This window comes from Hyla sarda, chromosome 5 (genome assembly GCF_029499605.1).
Source record: "Hyla sarda isolate aHylSar1 chromosome 5, aHylSar1.hap1, whole genome shotgun sequence".
NCBI classification, from domain to species: domain Eukaryota; kingdom Metazoa; phylum Chordata; class Amphibia; order Anura; family Hylidae; genus Hyla; species Hyla sarda.
Window position 1 is genome coordinate 258,239,328 of NC_079193.1, and position 26,127 is coordinate 258,265,454.

The window sequence follows — 26,127 nt, forward strand, 5'->3', positions numbered from 1 at the left end:
TTAAGAATCATGTAAAATGCATTTGTTTACTACGGTATTTGTCACTAACAAAAAACCATATATTTTTATTATAGTATATTGAGATATATATTTATTTATATATATATATTTTTTTAGAATACTGCAAGGACATATCACTTTTTTATGCATATTTTAAATTACCTATAGCTTGTACAGAGGTTTGCAGTGGATTTCAATGCAGACTACACACACATTCCACACCAAAATATACATGGCTATGATTGGTTGTTATGAGCAAAATCTCTCCAGTTTCTCTCACACAATTTGATAACTTAGCCAGTGTGTGAACGTGGCCATAAAGTGAACGATCATTGTTTAAAGTATGCCATAGTTTAACCCCTTAAGGACTCAGGGTTTTTCAGTTTTTTGCACTTTTGTTTTTTCCTCCTTACCCTTTAAAAATCATAACCCTTTCAATTTTGCACCTAAAATTCCATATTATGGCTTGTTTTTTGTGCCACCAATTGTACTTGTGACATTAGCAATTTTACCCAAAAATCTCATTGTGCAACAAAATTGAAGAAAAATGCAATTTTGTAACTTTTGGGGGCTTCCGTTTCTGCGCAGTGCATTTTTTGGTAAAAAAAGGACACCTTTTCTTTATTCTGTAGGTCCATACGATTAAAATGATACCCTACTTATATAGATTTGATTTTGTATTACTTCTGGAAAAAATCATAACTACATGCACGTAAATGAATACGTTCAAAATTGTCATCTTTTGACCCCTATAACTTATTTTTCTGTGTACGGGGCGGTATCAGGGCTCATATTTTGTGCCGTGATCTGAAGTTTTTAGCGGTACCATTTTTGTATTGATCAGACTTTTTTGATTGCTTTTTATTCATTTTTTTCAGGATACAAATAGTGACCAAAAATAAGCTATTTTGGACTTTGGAATTTTTTTTCCACGTATGCCACTGACCGTGCGGTTTAATTAACGATATATTTATAGTTCGGACATTTCCACACACGGCAATACCACATGTTTATTTTTATTTACACAGGTTTTTGTTTTTTTTCTTAAATGGGAAAAGGGGGTGTGATTCTTACCTTTTATTAGGGAAGGGCGTTAAATGATCTTTATTAACTTATCACACTTTTTTTTGCAGTGTTAGGCTGGGTTCACGCCATGTTTTCAGCCATACGGGACCGCATACGGCTGGGGGGGGGGGGGGGCTAAAACCGGGCGACCTGTATCCCTGCCATATGCCACCCGTATGTAATTAATTTCAATGAGCCGACTGGAGCGAAAACCTGACTCCGGTTGGCTCACTTTTGCCCCGTATGCGGTTTTCCCACTGGACCTAAAAGCGTGGTGGACCACGGTTTTAGGTCCGGTGGAAAACAGCATACGGGGCAAAAATCCTGTTGCATCCTGATCTAGCTCTTACTAGAGACAGATTTTCTCAACACGCATTAAACACCAGATTGCAGAGAAGGGAGACACCCTGTGGCCAATAATGTTCAGATGTTTTTCTGAGGCAAAGCATCATTTTTGGAAAATGAAGTAATTCACAAATATGTTCTGAACCACACATACCTTAAATGGTCATCCCTCCATGTAATAGTCTATTTTAAAAGAACCTCTGCAATGTGAACCTTTGACAAGTTGCATATCACTGGCTATTCAATAGCAAGGACATATATGCTTATCTTATAATATTGTGTTTTTTTACACACAGATCTGTGTGAGTGTATGGTCTACTAATACAAACATTTCTGCATACAGTTGAGAATAGCATTTTTCTCAAAATAAACACACAACACAACTGTATGTGTTTAAAACATGGTTTGAAAGCAGCCAAATCCCAACAGCTTTGTACTTCAATATCACATAGTCACTTTAATTTCTAGGAATAAAAGGTTCATACTCCAGGGAATTTCATTTAGATTTTGAGGGGGTCTGTAGATAGCAGACAAGATAAACTGTGAATGGCACAGCTGGATAGCAGTAAGAAAACTGTAACGCACCTCTGATGCATACTTTGATCAGTTTTTGTTATCATATCTTCTACTTGTTTTATGTATCCCACAATTTGGGGTGGGTTTGCTATGTTGTTGCTGTATATCTCCAGCATCTCTCACCTAAATGTATGCACTACTATGTACCACATGTATCTTCACTGTTTTATAACCTATTATTGTTATTACTTCTCGAACAGGTGCTGACATTTCCTATTTTTTCTGATTTTGGGTCATGGCAGATATTCGAGTAATGTCCTGGAACATCAGGGGAGCCCGCACCCCACAGAAAATGGCTCTGATTTTTTTCCCCACATTAGGAGGTACCACCCAAATATCATTGCATTACAGGAAACACATCTCACTCCTGACAGAGCTAATCAGTTATCAAAGGCCTTGGGTTCAGTGGTCGCAGCACCCATATCACACGTCCTTTTCCAGGGGTGTGACTGTCCTGGATAGTCTTATGGTGAGGTGGGAGCAGTTTACTGTCTGCAAGGACGACCCTTCTGGTAGATACATATTTGTGCATTCATTTCTGAATAACGTTCAATTTGTGTTTTTATTCATCTATAACCCTCCCCCCCTTCTCTCTGGAGGTCTTGTACCTCACTGTTACAGTGGGGACCCCAGGTAAAAATTTTTATTAATGTGCATAAAGAAGCCAAGGAAAGATGGAAAAATCTCCAAAAGGCATCAAATTACAGATTAGACATTCTTTTCAAAATAACAGAAAACAAAAAAAAAAATGGCATCTGCAAAAGTTTGGGCACCCTGCAGAATTTATAGCATGCACTGCCCCCTTTGCAAAGCTGAGACCTGCCAGTGTCATGAATTGTTCTCAATCATCATCTGGGAAGACCAGGTGATGTCAATCTTAAAGGTTTTAAATGCCCAGACTCATCTGACCTTGCCCCAACAATCAGCACCATGGGTTCTACTAAGCAGTTGTCTAGAAATCTGAAACTAAAAATAGTTGACGCTCACAAAGCTGGAGAAGGCTATAAAGAAGATTGCGAAACATTTTCAGATGTCAATATCCTCTGTATGGAATGTAATTAAGAAATGGCAGTCATCAGGAACAGTGGAAGTTAAAGCAAGATCTGGAAGACCAAGAAAAATATCAGACAGAACAGCTCACAGGATTGTGAGAAAAACAATTCAAAACCCACGTTTGACTGCACAATTCCTCCAGAAAGATCTGGCAGACACTGGAGTTATGGTACACTATTCCACTATAAAGAGATACTTGTACAAATATGGTCTTCATGGAAGAGTCATCAGAAGAAAACATCTTCTACGTCCTCACCACAAAAATCAGCGTTTGAACTTTGCAAATGAACATATAGACAAGCCTGGTGCATTTTTGAAACAAGTTCTGTGGACTGATTAGGTTAAAATTGAACTTTTTGTCCGGAATGAGCAAAGGTACGTTTGGAGAAGAAGGAACAGAATTTAATGAAAAGAACCTCTGTCCAACTGTTCAGCATGGGGGTGGATCAATCATGCTTTGGGGTTGTATTGCAGCCAGTGGCACAGGGAACATTTCACAAGTAGAAGGAAAAATGGATTCAATAAAATTTCAGCAAATTTTGGATGCTAACTTGATGCCATCTGTGAAAAAGCTGAAGTTAAAGAGAGGATGGCTTCTACAAATGGATAATGATCCTAAACACACCTCGAAATCCATAGGAGATTACATCAAGAGGCGTAAACTGAAGGTTTTGCCATTGCCTTCACAATCTCCTGACCTCACCATAATTAAAAATATATGGATAGACCTTAAAAGAGCAGTGCGTGACAGACAGCCCAGAAATCTCAAAGAACTGGAAAACTTTTGTAAGGAAGAATGGGCAAAGATACCTCAAACAAGAATTGAAAGACTCTTGGCTGGCTACAAAAAGCATTACAAGCTGTGATACTTGCCAAAGGGGCAGTACAAGATATTAACTCTGCAGGGTGCCCAAACTTTTGTAGATGCCATTTTTTTAGTTTTCTGTTATTTTGAAAGTGTAAATGATGGAAATAAAATCTAACTTTTATTGACATATTATAAGAATGTCTAATCTGTAATTTGATGCCTTTTGGAGATTTTTCCATCTTTCTTTGGCTTCTTTATGTACATTAATACAATTTTTTACCTGGGATGCCCGAAGTTTTGATCCCTACTGTATGTTTGCCGCGGGATACCCGTCTGCGTGTGTTTTGTGCAGATGGTCCCACACCCGTTAATGGATAGACACAGCCCTAGGGTTGTCCCCCTGACCCAGTTCGCAAATGCTACCAGCACTCCACTCTCTCAATTCCTTACCGAGGTGGGATGGATTGATATTTTTTTTAGACTGAGGTTTCCGGTGTCTAAAAAATACTCCTGTCATACATAGGGTAGAAACGCACTGTCCACAGTTGACTCTGCTTGTGGTAACTCTGTTCTAAACTCTCAGGTCTCGGACGTCTCCTATGAGCCCCGAGCGATTTCAGATCATTCTCCCCTTTTGCTTGATATCTCTTTGGCCAATTCTGGAACACTGAGTCGCTAAAAGATCCATCCTTTTTGGTTGGATCTTATTGGTCCTAATGATCGAACCGCAGACTAGCTACAGGTTTTTCTTCAGGCTAACATACCCGGTAGTTCACCTATGCTGGTTTGGGAGATGTTGAAGGCCTACCTGAGGGCTGTTTAAGGTCGACTATTCCCTTCATCATAAGATCTACCTACAGGAGGGAGGAGGAATTAGAACAGAGTTGTTCGGCCCTTAAAGAGTGGTATGTTGCGGATCCATCTGAGGCCAACATGGCTGCCTTGGTTGTCTGAGGGTCGTCAATATATGCTGCATCTTCACGAAAAAGCAAACAGGAAATGATTCTTTACTAAACAGTTTTATTTTGAACACAAGAATCAATCCAGTAAACTGTTGGCCCATATAGTGCGCCAGAATTCGTTGACCTCACCAATCCTTAAGCTTAGGGCTCACATGGGTCCCTTCTCATAGGTAATGAAGATTTGGCTCTCCGTTTTTCCTCTTTATGCACATCTATATTCCTCCCAGGTTCGGTATGATAATCCTCAGCTGTAGTCCTACTTGGATGTAGTCTCCTTCCCCACTGTCAGTGGAGGACCGTGAATTTTTAGATGCCCCAATCACGCTATTGGAAATACAGGAGGATCTCTTTAATATGACTGAGGGTAAGTCTCCGGGCCCTGATGGCCTTCCGTTGGAGATTTACCTTAGGTATGCGGAGGTGCTCCTTCCTCCTCTTCTGCATATGTACCAAGACACGTTCGTGGAGGGTGTACTCCCCGAGTCACTCTATGATGTTACTATTGTATTATTGAAGCTGGACAAGGATCCACTGGAGTGCGGTTCTTATAGACCAATCTCCCTGCTAAATTTGGATTACAAAATTTAGACCAAAATTCTAGCCAACCGACTAAACCGTGTTATTCTTACTATCATCCACAGTGACCAGACATGCTTTATGCCAGGAAAGCCCACCTAGGATAATATACGCAGAGTTCAGACGGTGGTCCAGGTGGGAACAGCATTGGATTCTGTGGAATGGGGTTACCTTCTTGAAGTACTTTCTAGGTTTTGGTTTGGCCCCAACTTTAGGAAATGGGTCTCTATCCTGTATAGGCATCCTAGGGCTCAGGTGCTTGTGAACGGTATTCTGTTCTCTCCAGTTTGCCTTGGGCCGTGGCAGGGGTGCCTTCTGTCCCCGCTCCTGTTTGTGGTGGAGCTCCTTGCTTTGAGTGTCTGGCAGGATCCTGACTACCTTGGGATGCCTCTAGGAGGAAGGGAGGAGCGTATCGGGTTATATGCTGATGACATGGTTCTATTTCTCTCTAACCCAACCCAAAAACTACCTCATGTTATTGATTTAATGGACCGCTTCGGTTATTTCTCTGGTCTCTTCATCATTTGGACCAAATCAGCAATCATGCCGTTAATCGACAAGAGCTGGCGTACTATGATGTGTGGACTTCCGGTGGTGTAAGAGTTTAAATAGCATATAAATAGGAATTCATCCCTTGATCTGGCTACTAATATTCTTACCCTTTGACCGCATGTTCGGAATAAGTTCCGCATATGGGGGACAATGCCACTCGCGGTTTCTGGCCGCATTAATGTCATAAAACTAATATTGCCTAAGTGCCTTTAGCTTTAGAACATGCCTCAGTCCCAGTGCCCAAATCATTTTTTAATGCCTTGCACCCTCTTTTGTCTCTTTTTATCTGGGTACCTAATAGATCTAAAAATCGCCTTACTACCCTTCAACGTCCAAAGTCGGAGGCTGGTATGTCACTGCCGGACTACTACTTATGTTATCTGGCTTGTCAACTTAGATACATCAGACACTGGGTTCTGGATGACGCAATGCCGGACGCCGAACAGTCCCTATCTCGCTATGTCCCTATGGCTTGTCTTAGAAAGTCCAACTATGGGTGGCCAGATCTTCTTGCCCTTCATAAGCTGGCCATTCAAGTTTGGTGGGCTGCTAAGTTTGTACATCATTATTTAGATATACCCTCAGATACCCCGCTATGGCATAACCCCAGTTTCACACATCTGAACAACACTCTTGATCCTGTCTTCTGGCAAAATGCTGGAGTACTCACTCTACACCATCTATATGCTGATAACGTGCTGCGCTCCTTTGAGCAACTACAGGCTATACACAACATCACAAGACAGTGCTTCTTTAAGTATTTACAATTATGTCACGCTCTTAATATTCAGTTCCCGGTGGGTGCCTCTCTTCCATTTCTGAATTCCCACTGATTGGGGTCTTGAAGTCTCCGGATCCTCGCTGTCTTGTGTCCATCCTCTATACTCATCTTTAACATGCCAAGAACTCACAGGTGCAGTTGCCTGCAGTCGGGTATTGGCAGTCGTATATCCCTACTCTTACAGATGATGATTGGGAGGAGATTCTATCTTCTCATATGTTAGTGTCCCCGGCTGCCAACAATAAAGTAATTCAATTGAATATTATACATAATAGTTACATCACTCCCATAAGGTTGCACAGAATGGGTAGATCGGCTTCTGATGCCTGCCACCTTTGCAGTGGGGCTCGGGGCGATATTTGGCACCTCTGGTGGGCGTGCCCTTACATTGTTGATTTCTGAATGGCAGTCCTTTGACTTCTGGCAGCACTTGTGCAACCCCCTCCTCCGCTTGACCCTTTAGTCTGTATATTTGGTGTACTTAATGAGGAGGTGTGGACGCATCATACTAGAAGATTTTGGAGAGAATCCTTGTTCTTGGCTAGGAAGGTTGTAGCTCTCCGCTGGATGGATCTGAGACCCCCTACTATGACTCGGTGGAGTGCCCTGATTAATGCTATCATCCCATTCTCTCACTTGGTGAACAAGCCCAGGAAATGCCCTGCCAAATTTATTTAGGTGTGGGGTGCATGGTGCTCTTCTCCCCTGACTCGATGTTCCTATTTCATGACCAATTCTAGGAGCCCCTTAAGAGGCTGATACATTTTCCCAATTTTTTTTCCTTTATTTCCATTATATGATCTATACTCATGTCAGTGCCTGTCCGGTTCATATGTTATTTATATGTCCCTTGCTCTGTGGTGCAGTACGATGTTGGAGATGCTACAACTTCCGAGACTCTGCTAATGTCTGTTGTTCTATATGGCATACCTGCTTAAAAGTTTAACTGTTTAGGTAATTCTCTACCTTTTTTTTAATGTTGTTTCGATCGATGTAGTTCTATTTCCATGTAAGATTTCTGGTCTGCTTACAGTTGCTCCCTATTGTAACTCAAATGTGGTTGCACTATGATTTAGCTGGTATTTACTGATTATGTATGTAACTGCAAGGTTGATGGTTGTTACCTTTTCAATAAAACAAAAAAAATATAAAAAATACTGTAGCACACCTTTAACTTATCGAATTTATCATCGACATCATGAAGCCAAGACATAAACTGCCTGGCATTAAACCGGTCCCGTACAGATGCTTTTCCATCTTCTGTCTGCAAACAGAAAAGAATGATGTATGAATTAAATAATCGGAGTACAAAAGGGGAAAGTGTACATTCTCTTACAGATCACACAATTTCAGCTACAGTATAATACAGGATACCATTTTTCATTTACTTATTGATACAATTTTACATTAGTCTATTGCACTGAAATACAACACTGCTGCCTTCTGAACACTGAAGAAAATGAGGCAGAACTTGCATTGTTTGTTATATTTATCTATATATACATATATATTTTTTTTTATTACTTTTTATCTTATTTTCTCTCAGATTCAATGCTGTACACTGTGCGAAAATGTTTGAAAATTTGTGAATTTTGCACAGTCTAAGTTTTCATGTTAAACATTTACTAAGAATTGCTTATTTTATTACTATATTGCTATCTATATTTTAAGATAACCCTGAATTTTTCTGAAGACCAAGCCTTATATCAAGCTGAGACTTCTTGTTCTGTACAGATCACTCTCCAGCAGTGTCCTTACAGCAGTTACCATTACAGACAGTCTTCCCTTTCCTTGTGAAATGACCTGTGCAAAGATCACAGAATATGCCCAGAAACCTTTACCATTCATGTCAATAGGACAGCTCCTGTCTATGGTTTCCTAGCTCCACAGGGCTTGCTGTAAAGCATGTCTCTAAGTGCTGTTTAAAAACAGCTCAGGCGAGATGGCTGCTACCATAAATGATGTACAAAAAGGGTGAAAAAATACAATCCGAAAACTGAAACCGATCAGAGAAAAACCATGTTTGGGCATCTAATATTGCCTTTAAATATCTAAAACAAACTGCCTATATTATTAAGAGGTATTATTGCAGTCGAATGAAAAACACACTTTATTTGTGCCTTTCAGCCGGATTGACCTGTACATAAGACCTCGGAACTTACGATTAACAGGTCTGGAAAGTATTACTCATTTAATTACTTAAATGCTCTGCTCTACTCCTAAAAGGCATAAGTAAATGATGTTAGGTCTGTTGTGTAACGGACCATAATAAGGCTTAGTTCACACTGCATTTTTCTCTCCACTATTAATATGTACCAATAGGATTTACACAAGGTAGAGATTTGTTTTAAGGGGGGTTCCATATGCCAGTTTTAATCCAAACTTTATTGAAATAAAAGGCACTAATAAAAAAATAAAAAAAGTTGGCAAGAAAAGTGTAAAATCTTCGAATAAATGCAGAGACAGGTATAAGCATCAATGAATGTAATCCTATTCGATAGAGCACTTGTTTTATAGCTGTATATATTACCAAAAGTGTCCAGTGGGTGGCAGTGTTCCACTGGAATTCAACTGTTTAACAGCTTGTATTGCAAAGAGAATAAATGACAGAACACTTAAAATACAAACTGCGCAAATGTAAAAAAATAAAATTAAAGATAATATAATAAAGCTTGTAAGGTTGCTGGTTACAGTCTCCTTGTAATGCCGAACATTTTATCAATGTCATTTAAAAAAAACAAATAACACATCTTGGTAACTATCTGTCGTCTCTGTCATAATTCATACCCAGCTAGTGTAATTTCTGCCCAATCGCAAGCATTTATTTAAAGCACCAGTATGGCTTGTTTAGAATGGTGTTAATGAATTACCTTTACTTTTCTCTTTTCATCCACATCACGTACGCCACTGTAAAACTGTCCTGTGGTTATCTATTTTGGAGAAAGATTGATGGAAAGTAATTTTTGGCCCAGTTGAACACACTTTCTGACTTATTACAATCTCATTCTGCTTGTCACATTTAAAAATATTGTTGCCATCATTTAAATCCAACAAGAATTTCAGGATGAGTATTTTAGCATTTTAAGATTCTATGTGAAGATAATGCAAAACAAGCCGTATTTAATAATAAAAAAAAAAATAATCAATGTTTTTTTTAATCAAAAGTAAAATATGGAGAACCACAGAATCTCTGAAGCACTGCAATTCATTCTGACTGAAAAAAAAAAAAAATACATCTTTCATTTTACATGACACTTTTTGTTTGTTAAACAGTCTATTTTGAGACTATGTTGCCTATGAAACTGGTGCTTTAAATACTGCTGGCAAACTGTTGTAGTCATATGTTTAGATTCCTCTGAAGAGTTTGTCTCAACAACCCCTGCCCATATGTCCCAATAATGCACATGGACACCATAAAGGTTGATTCCTACTTGGGACCCAACCTTTATGAAATAGAGCAGACAGCCACTAACAAGTAGTAGCTCTTATTCACAGTCATTGGACTTGCCATATGACCTACTAAATAAGCAGTCTTGAGAGCCAGACCTGCAACATACATCAGACCTCTGCTGTGGTTTTATCTGTGGTGAGACAGTCACTCTAAACCAAAAGAGAAGAACCAATACACATGTGGAATTGAAGAAGAGACCTTAAAAAATGGAGGATGTGGCACAATTACCGCTGAGCAATTGACTATTAGGCACATAAATGGTTACAATGATTGCCATAATCCCTCTTCTGATCTATTTATATTTCCTGATCCACTTTGCTCAATACTGATTTTGTATATATATATCTCTTTATCTCTATCTATCTATATATATCACACTGTATACTAAACATTTCCTCTGCTAGATTTCCTTTAAGTTCAGTGTACTGGTGGGATAACTAGGTTCTACTATTAACATAACATATCAGTCGTACAACAACAAGCTGTCTGGATTTTAAATGCAGCTGAATAATTATTTGCTATTGGGTGCTGCCTATACGTAATATGAACCTGAACTGCACATAATCTGTCAGTAATGGAGGGAAGGGCAGTTTAAAATATTACCAAGTTAAGATAAATTAATTGTACAGTTTGTTTACCTGAGATTCCTGCGGGACATTATACACTTCGGCATCCAGTAATACAGTACAGGCACTGAAGGGCAGGGACTGGTTGGCCAATGTCCTTGCTGCTCGGAAGTGTACCCGCAGAACTTCTTGTTCATTGGAAACGATAAGTTTCTCCTACAGTAAAAAAGAAAAAGATTTATGTACATCTGTTAGCAGACTTTATCTGTAGCTTTAAAGAGGCAGAGTTAAAATTAGCCAGCGTTAAAGAGGTAGAGCTAGTTAAAGAGGTAGAGCTAGTTAAAGAGGTAGAGCTAGTTAAAGAGGTAGAGCTAGTTAAAGAGGTAGAGCTAGTTAAAGAGGTAGAGCTAGTTAAAGAGGTAGAGCTAGTTAAAGAGGTAGAGCTAGTTAAAGAGGTAGAGCTAGTTAAAGAGGTAGAGCTAGTTAAAGAGGTAGAGCTAGTTAAAGTGGTAGAGCTAGTTAAAGAGGTAGAGCTAGTTAAAGAGGTAGAGCTAAAATTATCCACATGATAGGGAGTGTTTGATTGTGGGGGGTCCACTGCGAAGTCCCCCATGATCTCCAGAATAGGGCCACAGGATTTTGTAACAAATGGAGCAACGTATCATTCATGTGCGCTGCTACTCCACGTATAGTCTATGGAGATACTGAAGATAGCCAAGTACAATGCTAAATTGCTTTCAGCAGCTCCCACAGAGAATGAATGACGCATGAAGGACTTGCCACTCAATTCATAATAAAAAAAAAAAAAAGGAGGACCCACTCTGGAGATTGTATGGGTAATAGTGGTGGGATTCTCTGTATTCTGACACTTATCCCCTATCTTAGGGATATGCAATGTTAACGTGAATAAAATTTAACCCCCTTTAGGACGAAGGGTGTACAGGTACGTCTTTGCGTCCTGGTACTTAAAAAGGAGTAGTCCAGTGGTGAAAAACGTATCCCCTATGCTAAGGATAGGGGATAAGTTTCAGATCGCGGGGGGGGGGGGGTGTCCGACCGCTGGGGCCCACCGCGATCTCCTGTACGGGGTCCCAGCAGCACACGGAAAGGTGTTGACCATCGCACGAAGCGGCAGATGACACGCCCCCCCAATACAACTCCATGGTGGAGCCGGAGCGCTGACTTCGGCAATCTCCGTCTCTGCCATAGCGATGTATTGAGGGGCATGTCAGCCGCCGCTTCGTGCGGTGGTCAACACGCACTGGCCAGCGAGCTGGGGCCCCGTACACAGAGGCTACCCCTTTAAGGACCGAGGGCGTACCTGTACGCACTGGTCCAGTAACCAGGGTTTGAAGAGTGCCCACGACATGCCCACTGCAAGGGTTAATGCCGGACATCAGTCCGATTGTCGATGTCCGCATTAGCCGTGGGTCCTGATTGCCTATAGTAACCGGGACCCACTGGGTATGATCCGCGCTCACCTGTTGATCACGCGTCATACCTCGGGAGCCGCAAATAGCCGTTAATGAACGTCCATTTGCGGCAAGGGGTTAAGCATACTAATTTTGGTGCATGTAGTTATATTTTTTTTTCAACATGGCAAAATAAAATAAAACCTAAATTGGGTATCCTTGTAACTGTATGGACCTACAGAATAAAAGATGTCCTTTTTACCGAAAAGTACACTGCATACAAATGGGAGCCTCCAAAAGTTACAAAATAGCTTTTATTTTTATTTTTTTTTTACCCCACATTTTTTTTGGTTTCACTGCAAATTATGTTATAAAATAAGTGATGTCATTGCAAAGTAAAATTGGCAACGCACAAAACTATCCCTCATATGGGTCTGTAGGTGCAAAATTGAAAGCGGTATGACTTTTAGAATGGGAGGAGGAAAAAAATGAAAGTCCAAAAAAAGAAAAAAAAAAATTGGCCTGGTCCTTAACCCTTTTCCCGACCCATTACATACATCTACGTCATGGGTCGGCTCCCATTCTATAATGCGGGCCCGGTACCTAGCAACGGCCGGGACCCGTGGCTAATAGCGAACGGCACTGATCGCTATTAACCCTTTAGACGCGGCATTCAAAGTTAAACGCTGCGTCTAAAGTGAAAGTAAGTGAAAATGTCGGTTAGCTCAGGAAGCTGTTCGGGATCACCCCGATTAAATTGCGGCATCCCGAACAGCTTACAGGACAGTCCCTACCTGCCTCCATGCTGTCCGATCGCCGAATGACTGCTCAGTGCTTGAGATCCAGTCATGAGCAGTCAAGCGGCAGAATCATTGATCAATGGCTTCCTATGAGAAACCATTGATCAATGTAAAAGATCAGTGTGTGCAGTGTTATAGGTCCCTATGGGAGCTATAACATTGCAAAAAAAATATAAAAAAAAGGGGAAAAAAAAGTGAATAAAGATCATTTAACCCCTTCCCTAATAAAAGTTTCAATCACCCCCCCCCCCCCCTTTTCCCATTAAAAAAAAAAACTATGTAAACAAAAATAAACATATGTGGTATTGCCGCATGCGGAAATGTCCGAATTATAAAAATATATCATTAATTAAACTGCATGATCAATGGCGAGCGCGCAAAAAAATTCCTAAATAGCGTATTGATGGTCACTTTTTATATCATGAAAAAATTTTATAAAAAGCAATCAAAAAGTCTGATCATTACAAAAATGGTACCAATAAAAACTTCAGATCACGGCGCAAAAAATGAGCCCTCATAACGTTCCATACGCAGAAAAATAAAAAAGTTATAGGGGTCAGAAGATGACAATTTTAAACGTATACATTTTCCTGCATGTAGTTATGATTTTTTCCAGAAGTACGACAAAATCAAACCTATATAAGTAGGGTATCATTTTAATCATTTGAACCTACAGAATAAAGATAAAGGTGTCATTTTTACTGAAGAATGTACTGCATAGAAACGGAAGCGCCCAAAAGTTCCAAAATTTTCCGTTTCCCTGTAGATTTTTGGGTAAAATGACTGATGTCATTACAAAGTAGAATTGAAGGCACAAAAAAATAAGCCATAATATGGATTTTTAGGTGCAAAATTGAAAGAGTTATGGTTTCTTAAAGGTAAGGAGGAAAAAACTAAAGTGCAAAAAACTGAAAAACCCCGGGTCATGAAGGAGTTAAGGCCAAAATGGGCTTGCTCCTTAAGAGGTTAAAGAGCACTTTGTTTGCTTGGTTTTTTTTAGCAGAGAATGCCCCTTACCCTTTCAATGCTGTGCTGTAGACGGAGCTTCATCCGTACAACCTCTTGCTGTCGAAAAAGCTCTTTCAGTGGTTCAGACAAGGATGGAGGGGGTGTAATCTGTAATAGAAAAAACTCCATTAATATAATCCACCTGTATAGTATGCAACTTGTGTTTGTGTCGCTAAGTAGACTCTTACATAAATTCTTATATTTAACACAAATCAAATAAGGAAATCAAATAAGGGAATAAAATAATGATCATTTTCTTCACAGTTACATGCTTTCTGTAAGACTCTAACCACAGTGTTAAAGCTTCAAAAAGGTTTATTTAACAACAGGTGAAAATTGCATAAACGTGTTATAGCTCACTGCAACCAGACATTTTCGGATTGAAGTCTCAATTCTAAAAGGAAGCAGCTTCGAGATATGACTCATACTCCAGCTTGAGAAGTACTGAGCTTACATAGACACATAATGTGTGCTTCTGTATTACCATCAACCATAGGAGGGTGCTGAAGGCCTCTGATAAGCAGAATACATTTACAACACATTTATACTATGTACAGTGGGTATAAGAAGTCTACACACACTTTAAATGCCAGGTTCTTGTGATGTTAAAGAATGAGAAAAAGATGAATCATTCCACTACTTTTTTTCTGTACCTTTAATGTGAACAATTGCAAAACAATTTGAAGGGGACACACACACACACACACACACACACTGGGTGTATAAAGGTGCACACCCTTATTTATTTATAACTTATGTTTTTTACAACACAATAGAGAAATAAAACATCATACAGCCGTAGATAGACACCCCCCCCCACAATCATCTGGGCTTTGGCTGGGCCATTGCTAAACATTAATCTTCAGGTGAATACCAGCTTGTGTGGATTTGTATCTGTGCTTTGGGTCATTGTTGGGCTGAAAGGTAAACTTCCTCTTTATTATTCCAACGCCCGAAGGTTTTGTGCCAAAATTGCCTGGTATTTGGAACTGTTCAGAATTCCCTCCACCCTAATTAAGACCTCAGTTCCAGCTAAAGAATAACAGCCCCAAAGCATGATGCGGCCAACACCATGTTTAGGTGATGTGCAGTGTTGTGTCTGCACCTAACATACCTTGTGGAATTATGGCCCAAAAGTTCAACCGTGGTTGTATCAGATCATACACATTTCCTACATGTTTATGGGGGACTTTGTTTTTGTAAACTTCTGCTGGGCTTGGATGATTTTCTTTGTAAGAAAAGGCTTCCATGTTGATAACTTACCACATAGCCCATTCATATGAAGAATACAGTAGATTGTTGCAACATGTAGCACACAGCCAGTACTTGCCAGAAATTCCTTTAAGGGTATGTTTACACTGAGGAATTGGGGCGGAAATCAAGCAGAAATTTTCTGCCTCAAAATATTGTTACTTTTCCACAAGAACGCACAGAGATTTCACGTGGAATCAGCGCGGAAATGCAGGTTTCATGCGGAGGAGGAGTATCAAGTATTTCTATTCATAATTTTATTTTTTTTTCCCATGCGGAAATTCCGCACGAATTCTGCTGCTTCTGACTCAAAAAAAAAATTAAAAAAAACACAACATTGATCTCTATGGGAGAACAACGCTGATTCTGCCTGAAAGAAAGAACATGTTCTTTCTTCAAGCGGAACAGACTTCCTCGTCAGAATTCTGCTAGAGGAAATTCCTCAGTGTGAACTGAGGGGCAGAAATTCTGCACAGCTCTATGGGGTTTTCACTTCTGAACGATTTGGAGAGGAAAAAGCAAGCAGAATTACTCGTGGAAATTCCTCTCCAATTCCTCAGCGTGAACATACTCCAATACATCAGTAGGCCTCTTAGAAGCCTCCAGACCAGTTTTCTTCTCATGTTTTCATAAATTTTTGGAGGGACATCCAGTTCTTGGTAATGACTTATATTTAACATGAGTTTATATGTGATTGGATAATTCCGAACACAGCCTCATCCACAGATACAGTCATGGCCGTAAATGTTGGCACCCCTGAAATTTTTTCTAGAAAATGAAGTATTTCTCACAGAAAAGGATTGCAGTAACACATGTTTTGCTATACACATGTTTTTCCCCTTTGTGTGTATTGTAACTAAACCAAAAAAAGAGAGGAAAAAAGCAAATTGGACATAATGTCATACCAAACTCTAAAAATGGTCTGGACAAAATTATTGGCATCCTTAACTTAATATTTGGTTGCACACCCTTTGGAAAAAATAACTGAAATCATTCACTTCCTATACCCATCAATAAGCTTCTTACACCTCTCAGCCGGAATGTTGGACCAGTCTTCCTTTGCAAACTGCTCCAGGTCTCTCTTATTGGAAGGGCACCTTTTCCCAACAGCAATTTTAAGATCTCTCCACAGGTGTTCAATGGGATTTAGATCTGGACTCATTGCTGGCCACTTCAGAACTCTCCAGCGCCTTGTTGCCATCCATTTCTGGGTGCTTTTTGACATATGTTTGGGGTCATTGTCCTGCTGGAAGACCCAAGACCTCGGATGCACACCCAGCTTTCTGACACTGGGCTGTACAGTGCAACCCAAAATCCATTGGTAATCCTCAGATTTCATGATGCCTGGCACACATTTAAGGCACCCAGTGCCAGAGGCAGCAAAACAACCCCAAAACATCATTGAACCTCCACCATATTTCACTGTAGGTACTGTGTTCTTTTCTTTGTACGCCTCAATCCATTTCCGGTAAACAGTAGAATGATGTGCTTTACCAAAAAGCTCTATCTTGGTCTCATCTGTCCCCAAGACGTATCCCAGTTCCTCAGTTCATTTTGGCAAAATGTAGTCTTGTTTTTTTTATGACTGTGTCAGCAGTGGGGTCCCCTCCTGGGTCTCCTGCCATAGCGTTTCATTTAATTTAAATGTGGACTGATATTCAAGCTGTCCTGCAGGCTCTGGGAGCATCAGTGTAAGCGCGAACTATCTTTGGAGCTTGTTTGGGGCTGCTTATCCACCATCCAGACTATCCTGCGTTGACAACTTTCATCAATTTTTCTCTTCCATCCACGCCTTGGGAGATTAGCTACAGTGTCATGGGTTGCAAACTTCTTGATAATGTTGTGCACTGTGGACAAAGGCAAATCTAGATCTCTGGAGATGGACTTGAGAACCAAAATTGTGGAAAAATATCAACACAATCAAGGTTACAGTTCTCTTCTCTTTCTGTTGTCCATGCTTTGTGTGGTACACACAGACACACAATGCCAAGACTAAGTGAACTTCTCTCATTATTTGCTTTTATATTGCCCACACCTGTTACTTGCCCCAGGTGAGTTTAAAGGGGTACTCCGCCCCTGGCATCTTATCCCCTATCCAAAGGATAGGGGATAAGATGTTAAATCGCCGCGGTCCCGCTGCTGGGGACCCCGGGGATCGCCGCTGCGGCACCCCGCCATCATTACTGCACAGAGCGAGTTCGCTCTGTGCGTAATGACAGGCGATACAGGGGCCGGAGCAGAGTGGAGTCATGGCTCCGCCCCTCATGACATCACAGCACGTCCCTTTAATGCAAGTCTATGGCAGGGGGCGTGACGACCGCCACGCCCCCTCCCATAGACTTGTATTGACAGGGGCGGGCCGTGACATCACGAGGGGCGGAGCCGTGACGTAACGATGCTCCGACCCCGGTATTGCCCGTCATTACGTGCAGAGCGATCTAGCTCTGCGCAGTAATGATAGCGGGGTCCCCAGCAGCGGGACCCCGGCAATCTGACATCTTATCCCCTATCCTTTGGATAGGGGATAAGATGTCTAGGGGCGGAGTACCCCTTTAAAGGAGCATCACATGCTTGAAACAATCTTATTTTTCCACAATTTTGAAAGGGTGGCAATAATTTTGTCCAGACCATTTTTGGAGTATGGTGTGACATTATGTCCAATTTGCTTTTTTTGCCTCCCTATTTTGGTTTAGTTCCAATACACACAAATGTGTATAGCAAAACATGTGTTACTGCAATCCTTTTCTGTGAGAAATACTTCATTTTCTAGAAAAGTTTCAGGGGTGCCAACATTTACAGCCATGACTGTATAAGGGTGTGCACACGTATGCAACCAGGTTATAGTGTTAATTTTTTTCCTAAAGATTTCCGTTTGTTTTGCTATTGCATTGTTCATGTTATAGGGGCATATTAAAAGGTGAAATTTTTTTTTTTTTTTAAATCCACTGTATATGCTTGTATTTTTTGCAATAGAAGTAGGTCAAGTTCAATATAATAAAAATGGGGCATAAACCCCCAGAAAACGTCCATGAGGTTTATCGGTTCTGGGAACAATTTAATTTAGCTGTTATGTTCTTTTTAGGTGAGTATATGATTCTGTATATCAATTTTTTATATCACAGCATGCAAAATAGTGTACGGGAGAAATAATGTGATGATTTGACTGCAAGGGTTCCTCCATAACCATTGCCAATGGGTCAATATTTTAACTTTCTAAACTCCACTGTCATGATAAAATGTAGATGAATACAAGTTATTCTGCATGTGAAATTCTGTTAAAGGGTATTTATTTATTTATTTATATAAATAAATACCCTTTAACAGAAAAAGATGGTCGGATTGTTATCCAAGTCACATTACAGAAAAAACAATTCATCAAAACTGTCTATAACTCATCTTCTATTTCTTATCAGCACGGATTAAGAAATTAAAGCTGTGTTCTTACTAGTTGTTATGGGAAACAAAGATAGCATTTCTTTTGGACAGAAGTATCAAAACTAAATCACATTGACCAAGATGTATCAAAATGTGTGAGCAAACTATAGTGATTTTGCCAACAACAACAAGCTCAGAGTTTGTTAAAATATGAAAGCTGACCTGCGATTGGTTGCTGTGGGCAAAAAAAAAACTCTGCAGTTCTCTCACATTCTAATAATTTGAGCCATTATCTTTTTATTTTCCACATTTAGTAAACATTCACAGTGCAGGGAAAGAAAATTGAACCTATGAATTAAATAACATTAACCCCTTAATAACCAGCGCCGCATATATATGGCGCAGCCACACGGCAGGTCTATGAATCAAGCTCAAGAGCTGAGCAGGCTTCATATCCGGTCGGTCAAAATATCCGCCGCGTCTAAAATGCAGAAAATCTACGGCAGGTAGATCAGCGGCGCTTATCGGAACCATTGTGATTTCCTTATCAGCTGAGAGGACGTAGGGAGGGAGGGGGAGGGCCCTCCCCTGCCTCTTCGCCGTCCGATCAGTGCTCCTATAGTAAAATAAAGGGAGGAGTCGGAATCCCAAATCCGCAATTATATTATATTGCTGCACAAATTGAATATATGGTAAGTGAAGATGAAACACTAAAAGATTTCTTCACAAAACTGGGGAGCACAGGAGGCACTACATTAGAATTAATAGAAAGAGGTAGAATTATTCACGGGGGAGTCAAAAAGATCCCCGCGTGTAATATGCTAAATAGAGTATGGAGATGCACTAGACGGCTTTGGGTATAAAAAGGTAGTCTACACTGCACTCTGGTTTGCGATAATGGGTATTTAGCTCAATTTGTCAAATTGAGAGGGAATGTTAATTGGGGAAAAGGGTATCAAGGGAGTAAATAATTTAATAGTAGTTAAGAAATTAGAAGAGTGGAATGTTCTTACTAGGGAATATAGTCTTGATCAGAACAGTTTCTTTCTCTACAAGTGAGAAGTGCTTTTGAGAAGGATCCTAGTTGGGAAATTTGTAAACATGAGTTAATGGATTATATATTCAGCATACAGAGGTCATCAACAAAAGTGTTAGGTAAGGTATATATAAAGGGCTGATAAAAGCATCCCGGGATAAAATCGTTCCAAAAAGCAGACTAAAACGGGTACAGTGATATTTAAAAAAAAAAATAATTTGGTTGGATCTGACGGGTACGCTTTAAGAGGTTAAGCAGCCACCATCTCCATTAAATGTTCACTATTGCTTGCACATACAATTTGCACAACACGGAGGATGAATTTTAGACAAAATGTGTTTTAGGTCATCAAAATTTCTGATGCCTTGTATGCACAGTCTCAACAGGTCATTTTGTGAAAATGTGCAGCTACAGGAAACATTTGGTAGAAGTGATTGCAGCTAAAGGGATTATTCATGGTTTTATTCCCTGCACTGTGGATGTTTCCCCAATGTTTAGATTTATAAATCTGTCTGAGACAAAACAAGGTGTCCAATTTATGACCAAGGACAGATAGCAACCAGTTTATCTTTTGTTTCTTAAAATGAGATGTGATTGATTTCCATCTCTCAGTCAAAAATTAGACACATTTCTGTCCTTCAGATGGATAGATCTGGGCCAATGTGCTCAATAAAATACATAAACACCACAACTGTGCATTATTTGCTTAGTTTATCCATAACAAATGGTTTGTCCAAGAGACTTACCGTTGGTATGCACAGTTTGCTGAAAGGGTTTCCATCGAGAAGATATGAGCCATTAAAGGTCACATACTCATCATAGAACTGTGGTGCCTGGGGGATAACACTACACAACATCTTGCGCCTCTCTTCTACCTTCTTTCTTATATGGAGATACTCAAAATATGGATTTGCCCTCTCAGACTGATATGGTTGAATGTCATCGAGCTTTAGAGAATCTACAACTGCTGCTAGGGACTGCTGTGTCTTCTCTTTAGCTTGCTGAATTGAAGGATTCACCAGACCTGGCTGAGGCACCCGTGGCATCTTCCTTTTCCGTGGATGATGAACTTGGACATCATCATCTTCAGATAATCGAATCCTCCCTCTTGATATAGATGTTTCAACAGTATCCTTTTCTGAAGAGTGTGAATAGGACGTCTGCACCTGTTTATTTTGATTGGCTAACATATTTGCCCTGTTTCTTGTAATTCTCTGTGGAATCTCTTGTGGTTCTGCTTTCAGTTCAGTATTTTCTTCCACTTCCATTTTGATAGACTGACTAAATTTCTGCATCTCTTCTTGAACAGAGAGGGTATTATTTTCAGATGCACATTGTATTTGGTCAGGCTTTTGCAGTGCCGTCTCTTTTGAATGCACAGACCTGTTGACTGGAAAATTAGAATTGTCTTTAGGGGTTTCCACTGTTTGGAATGTTTTTTCCAAATCAAAATTACTTTTATTGGTAGCAACTTGAGGTGCCACAAGTTCTGGACTAGGTTTAATTTCTTTACTGGTACACTGTAAATCATCTGTTTTATCTGTCAAAATATTTTCTTTTGCCACAGTATTATTCTGAGAGTCTCCTGGTTCTTCAGCTATGTTTTGTGTTTTGTCAACAGTACAGTCTGAGAGCATGATTTTCATTTTTTCAACTGGATGCAAGTTTTCTAAAGAGGGATCTGGGGACAATGCTGTCTTCTCTGCTTGAGAAAGCTTTGTATCAGCCTCAAATATATCTTGTCCTTTTGTGTTGGCACATAAATTCTGCTCTTCCTTTATATTGTTCTGGATTTCTTTAAAATTGCTAGGTTGTGTAGATTTGGGGGAACTCTGCGTTTCAGAAGTTGAAGAATTTGTGACACTAGGGTATAATGTTGTAGAAGGCAAGATACAGACTTCATGTGTACCAATTTTTATGTTTTCTGCCCTAGAAGTGTGAGGATCTGGTGATAATTGTTTTTCAACCTCTGTAATAATGGGAGACTCTTGCTCTGAATAAGTCATTTTAGCCGATTCAGACTCTGGCAAATTTGAAGTCATTACTGTAAGACAGTTTGGTTTTTCTGCTGCAATATGAGCAGGGGTTCCTTCAGAACTTATTTGTGTGTCTGGCTTTAAAGCATTTGAGTCTACAGTATGCTTACTAAAAGGTAAAGATTTCCTACTGCTTTGATGGCAATTAGAAAAAGTATTGGGAAAATCTCTCTCTGTGGGAGACAGTATTTCTGGTCTAGGAGACATGCAGCTATTTGGCATTGATGGGGCTGCTGATGAAGTTTCTTGTAGGGTACTTTCCAATACTGCTGAAGGCGGCTTTATTTGTTCCACAAAAGTATAAGGCATGCTGCATCGCCTTACTTCTACAACTGGCCTGCATTCACCAATTACTAACTTACTATCTTCAACTGAGACTGACCTGAGATAATTCGGGAGTAGTCTATTCATCACAGCTGGTTTGACACGGTCAGGCAACTCAGAAAGGCTGTCTAATTCTCGGTCATGAACAGCCGGTGATTTTGCACTTGGCAGAAATGGTGACTGAGAGAAAGACATTTGAGAGTCTGAACCTTCAAGTGTAAAGTCTGAATCATATTCAATTGTAGGTCTTGGAGTAGTCACAGTGGCATGACAAGAGTCCTCCGAACTTGCAACTGAAATCATAGATATTGAACGCGAGCTCAGACCGGTTTTCTCACTTTCTGATCTAGGAGACCTAGTGAGGTGGTTGTTCTCCAAAATTAATAGAGTCTTCCCAGTATGCATCAGATTCTTACCATCAACAGACTGTGATCTGCAGCTTGTAGCATCCTTTAATAACTTCTCTTTTGTACAGACTTCAGACATCTCAGAGCTTTTGGATCTCATCAGCTCTTTGCTTTTAGAAGGTGTTTGCGCATGTCTCTGCTTATCTTTGTCCTTTACTTTACCAAGTTCCGTACTGTTCCGATGTCTAAGCCTCTCTTTTTCTTTTTGTTTTATTTTTTCTTTATGCTTTTTGTGCCACTGTTCAATTTCTAGATCTTTGAGGCTTAGCATTCGTTCAAAACTAGTTTGCATAAGGTCATCATTAACCAGACGTTTCTCTTTAGGCCGAGAATCTTTTAATACCTGTATTTTTGGTTTACATTTCTCAGACTCAGTCTCTTTTGGTTTGATTTTCAGAATATTAGTTTGTGTTTTGTCTTTATGTTTGTCTCGTTCTTTGTATCGATCAATGTCCTTTTCTTTATCTTTCCTGTCTCGTTCTTTGTAATCTGTAATTTTTTGCTGTTCATCTTTGTACTTTTCCTTTACTACTGACAGTCGTTCATGTAGAATTTTGGTGTTTTCATTGTTAATTTGCTTTCTATCCTCCTGACTGTACTTCCCACTAGTCCCAGCAGTATATTCTCCTTCCTTAGATTTTTCCTTCTTTTTGTATTCACGATCCCTACGTTTTCCTTTGTCCAACTTGCCTGTATCCAAATCTTTATCAGATGGCTTTAGCTTTTTATCTGAAAAAGCTTTCTGCTCACCAATATGCTTATCCTTTTCAATTCGCTCACCCTTTTTTTCAATTTTATCTTTAGACTTTTCTCTACTGGAAGATGAGTTTTTAATTTTATCATTTTCTTTTTGTAATGACTGTAAATGGATTTTGCATTTGTCAGAGCTTTCATGTACTTCAGTTTTCTCTCTATCAGATTTGTGATCTTGTTTTACTTTTTTCTCCTTTTCAGAACTTTTCTTATCCTGTTTATCGATTTCCTTTTCTTTTAATGCCAACCTTTTCTCAGTTTTTTCTTTGACCTTTTTTTCTGTATCTGCTTCTCTTTCCAAGTTAGAAGACTCATCCTTGTTAAGCACATTTGATGAAAAGAGTTCAGCTTCTTTCTCAGGGAAAAGATTACTATCTTTTTCTTTTTTTGGAGATTCTTCTGGATCATGCACATTTGGACTTTCTTTGCTGTCATTCTCTTGTGCTTTCTCATCCCTTACTGGATTTTTTTCCAGTTTGGCTTTTTTCTCCACTGATGTGCTTTTGGACTCCATGTTCAAAAAATCATCATAATTTTCATCACTTTTAAAAAAGTTCTCTTTCCAAAATTCTCTGTCAAACTCAATAGTTGACAACCTTTGTGTGTTTTTATTGTTATCTCTATGTTTGCTTTTCTCTTTCTCTGCATCTGGTTCCTTTTTAGTTTTGTCCTTTTCCCTTTCTTTGTGTTTTACTTTGTGCTTTTTTAGAACTTTTCCTTCTCTGTCTGCCTTTTTTGCAATACATTCTGGTGTCTCATATGAAGGGCTTTTGTCATCTTCTTTGCACTTCGTAACAGGCCATTCTCCGTACTCTGTAAAAAAGTCTTTTAGATGTTTACTTTTTTCCTTATACTTGCTAAATGTGGCACTTGAACTTTCCAGCGCATATTCTGAGTCGGGGCTCTGGTCATAACGGAATAACTCTGGTTGTAATGAGGATTCTGACATGCTGGGAGATGACACACACATTTTAGTGTTCTCTTGCTTCAGTGGTGTTGACTGCTTTTCAACAAATGAGTATGAATGTTTGGGGGATTTGCCAGGAGTGATCTGTAATAAATGTAACGACCCTTCATCCTTTGTACACAAAGACTTTCTATATACATCCTCATCTCTGGACTTGTCCAAAGAATCTAAGGTAGCGCTCATTACTAAATTTACTACTTTCACATTTTCCTTTTTATCCTTTTCCTGTTTTAATTCCTTGTTCTCTTTGTTTTTACTTTGATTTTTCAATTTCCGCTTAACTTTACCCTTCTCCTTCTGCTCCTGTAAAATGCTGAATTCTTTTTTTAGCCGGCCCTCAGAATTTAGGCTTTCAGATATCAGTCCTACTTTCTCAGGCAACAAATCATCATCTGAACTATCAGAGCTTGTAAACAAGAGCCGAGAGGATTTTGGTTTTCGATTTTTATACAGTTTTGGAAAATCAATCTTCTCTTTTTTGACATAAAAATTTTCACTTCCTTCATTGTTCTCCCTTTTCAGGTCAAGCTTGACCATTCGCTTGTCTTCCAACATTTTACTGATTTCTGTATCATCTTCATCATCGTCATCATCGTCATCGACATCATCTTCGTCATCATCATCATCGTCGTCGTCATCATCCTCCTCCTCATCTTTAAATTCATATTCATCAAGACCTGGGGTACAAGGGTTCCCTTTAACAGGGACATGTTTGGTTTCACTAACGAGAGACTCCTTGTCACCTTCTGAGTCCAAGTTTTCTTCCACACTGGATAAGTTGGTGAAGTGTGGCTCTTCAGAGTCTGAAAAAATACATAACAGATTTCAACAGAGAAGTCTTGATCAAAGCATATATGGAATACTAGTACAGTAAAATTCTAACAAACACACTTGCAGTAACTACACTTGCATCTGTCTTCTAGGCATAAAATAACATGAATTTTCATGAAATGATATCTACAACACATTCAGAAGTGGTTCTGACAGACATGAGATGCTTGCCGATAAAGTCCCTAGGTGATCATAGGTGATAATGCTGACTGCTGCAAAGTCTTTTCCAGCACCACTTTCAATTTCAAAAGTTAGCCACAAAATTTTTTTTTTCTCAAATAGCTTGTTTAGAATCATATTATTCTCTAAAGGTTGCAATTTGTATAGGCATATTTGGCTATAATATCAGAGCTTACAGTTTTGCTGAGGTAGTAGAGAAAGAAGAATATCACCCTTAGAACTAGAAACTTTCATGCCATACAGAGGCAAAGCCCAACACAGCTAGAGTAGTACAGCTTTGACTAACATATACATATTGGGGGAAATAGCAACCAATCAGATCACCTCTTTCATTTTTAACAAGGTCTATGCAAAATTAAATATGCAATCTGATTGGCTGCTATGGCAAACTGGGCAACTTTATGTCTACACAGGTTTTGATAAATCTCCCCCATAATTTAGTAAAAAAATATATATATTTAGAACATATCTTGTGCCAATCAAAGTGGACTTTTGCATTAAGGATGTCTCCACAAATGGCATTTTTATATTAAAATTCCTGTAAACTGTACTAAAGTGTACTTCGATAGTAGTATTCAGGGCTGTGGAGTCGGAGTCGAGGAGTCGGACAAAATTTTAGGTACCTGGGGTCGGAGTCGGCAAACAATGCACCGACTCCTACTAAATTTAGATTGGAATAAAACAAAAAAAAAAAAAAAAAAAGAAAGCATTGGAAAAACTGCTGCCATTCAGCTAAGGCTACAAAAACTTGTAAACTCGATTGTTAGCATAAAAGGGGTACTCTGCACCTAGACATCTTATCCCCTATCCAAAGGATAGGGGATAAGATGTCAGATCGCCAGGGTCCCGCTGCTGGAGACCCCCGGGATTGCCGCTGCGGCACCGCGCTATCATTACTGCACAGAGCGAGTTCGGAGCACCGTTACGTCATGGCTCTGCCCCTCGTGATGTCACGGCCAGCCCCCTCAATACAAGTCTATGGGAGGGGGCGTGACAGTCTTCACGCCCCCTG

At 39.7% G+C, this 26,127-nt stretch overlaps 1 protein-coding gene across 6 annotated transcripts in view; it reads right to left on the minus strand.

The window, feature by feature from the left end:
* Positions 1-26,127, minus strand: part of ANKRD12 (ankyrin repeat domain 12) — a 124,448-nt gene that overhangs the window by 6,348 nt on the left and 91,973 nt on the right. For 4 of the 6 annotated variants that reach the window (XM_056521578.1, XM_056521577.1, XM_056521576.1 and 1 more), the window contains 5 exons: positions 20,364-24,907; positions 13,965-14,063; positions 10,808-10,951; positions 9,589-9,648; positions 7,887-7,982 (listed from right to left, as the gene is read on the minus strand). In XM_056521578.1, coding sequence (XP_056377553.1) covers positions 7,887-7,982; positions 9,589-9,648; positions 10,808-10,951; positions 13,965-14,063; positions 20,364-24,907 — 4,943 coding nt within the window. The remainder of the gene's footprint in view (positions 1-7,886; positions 7,983-9,588; positions 9,649-10,807; positions 10,952-13,964; positions 14,064-20,363; positions 24,908-26,127) is intronic. The other 2 variants (XM_056521582.1, XM_056521579.1) reach the window with 1 other exon arrangement.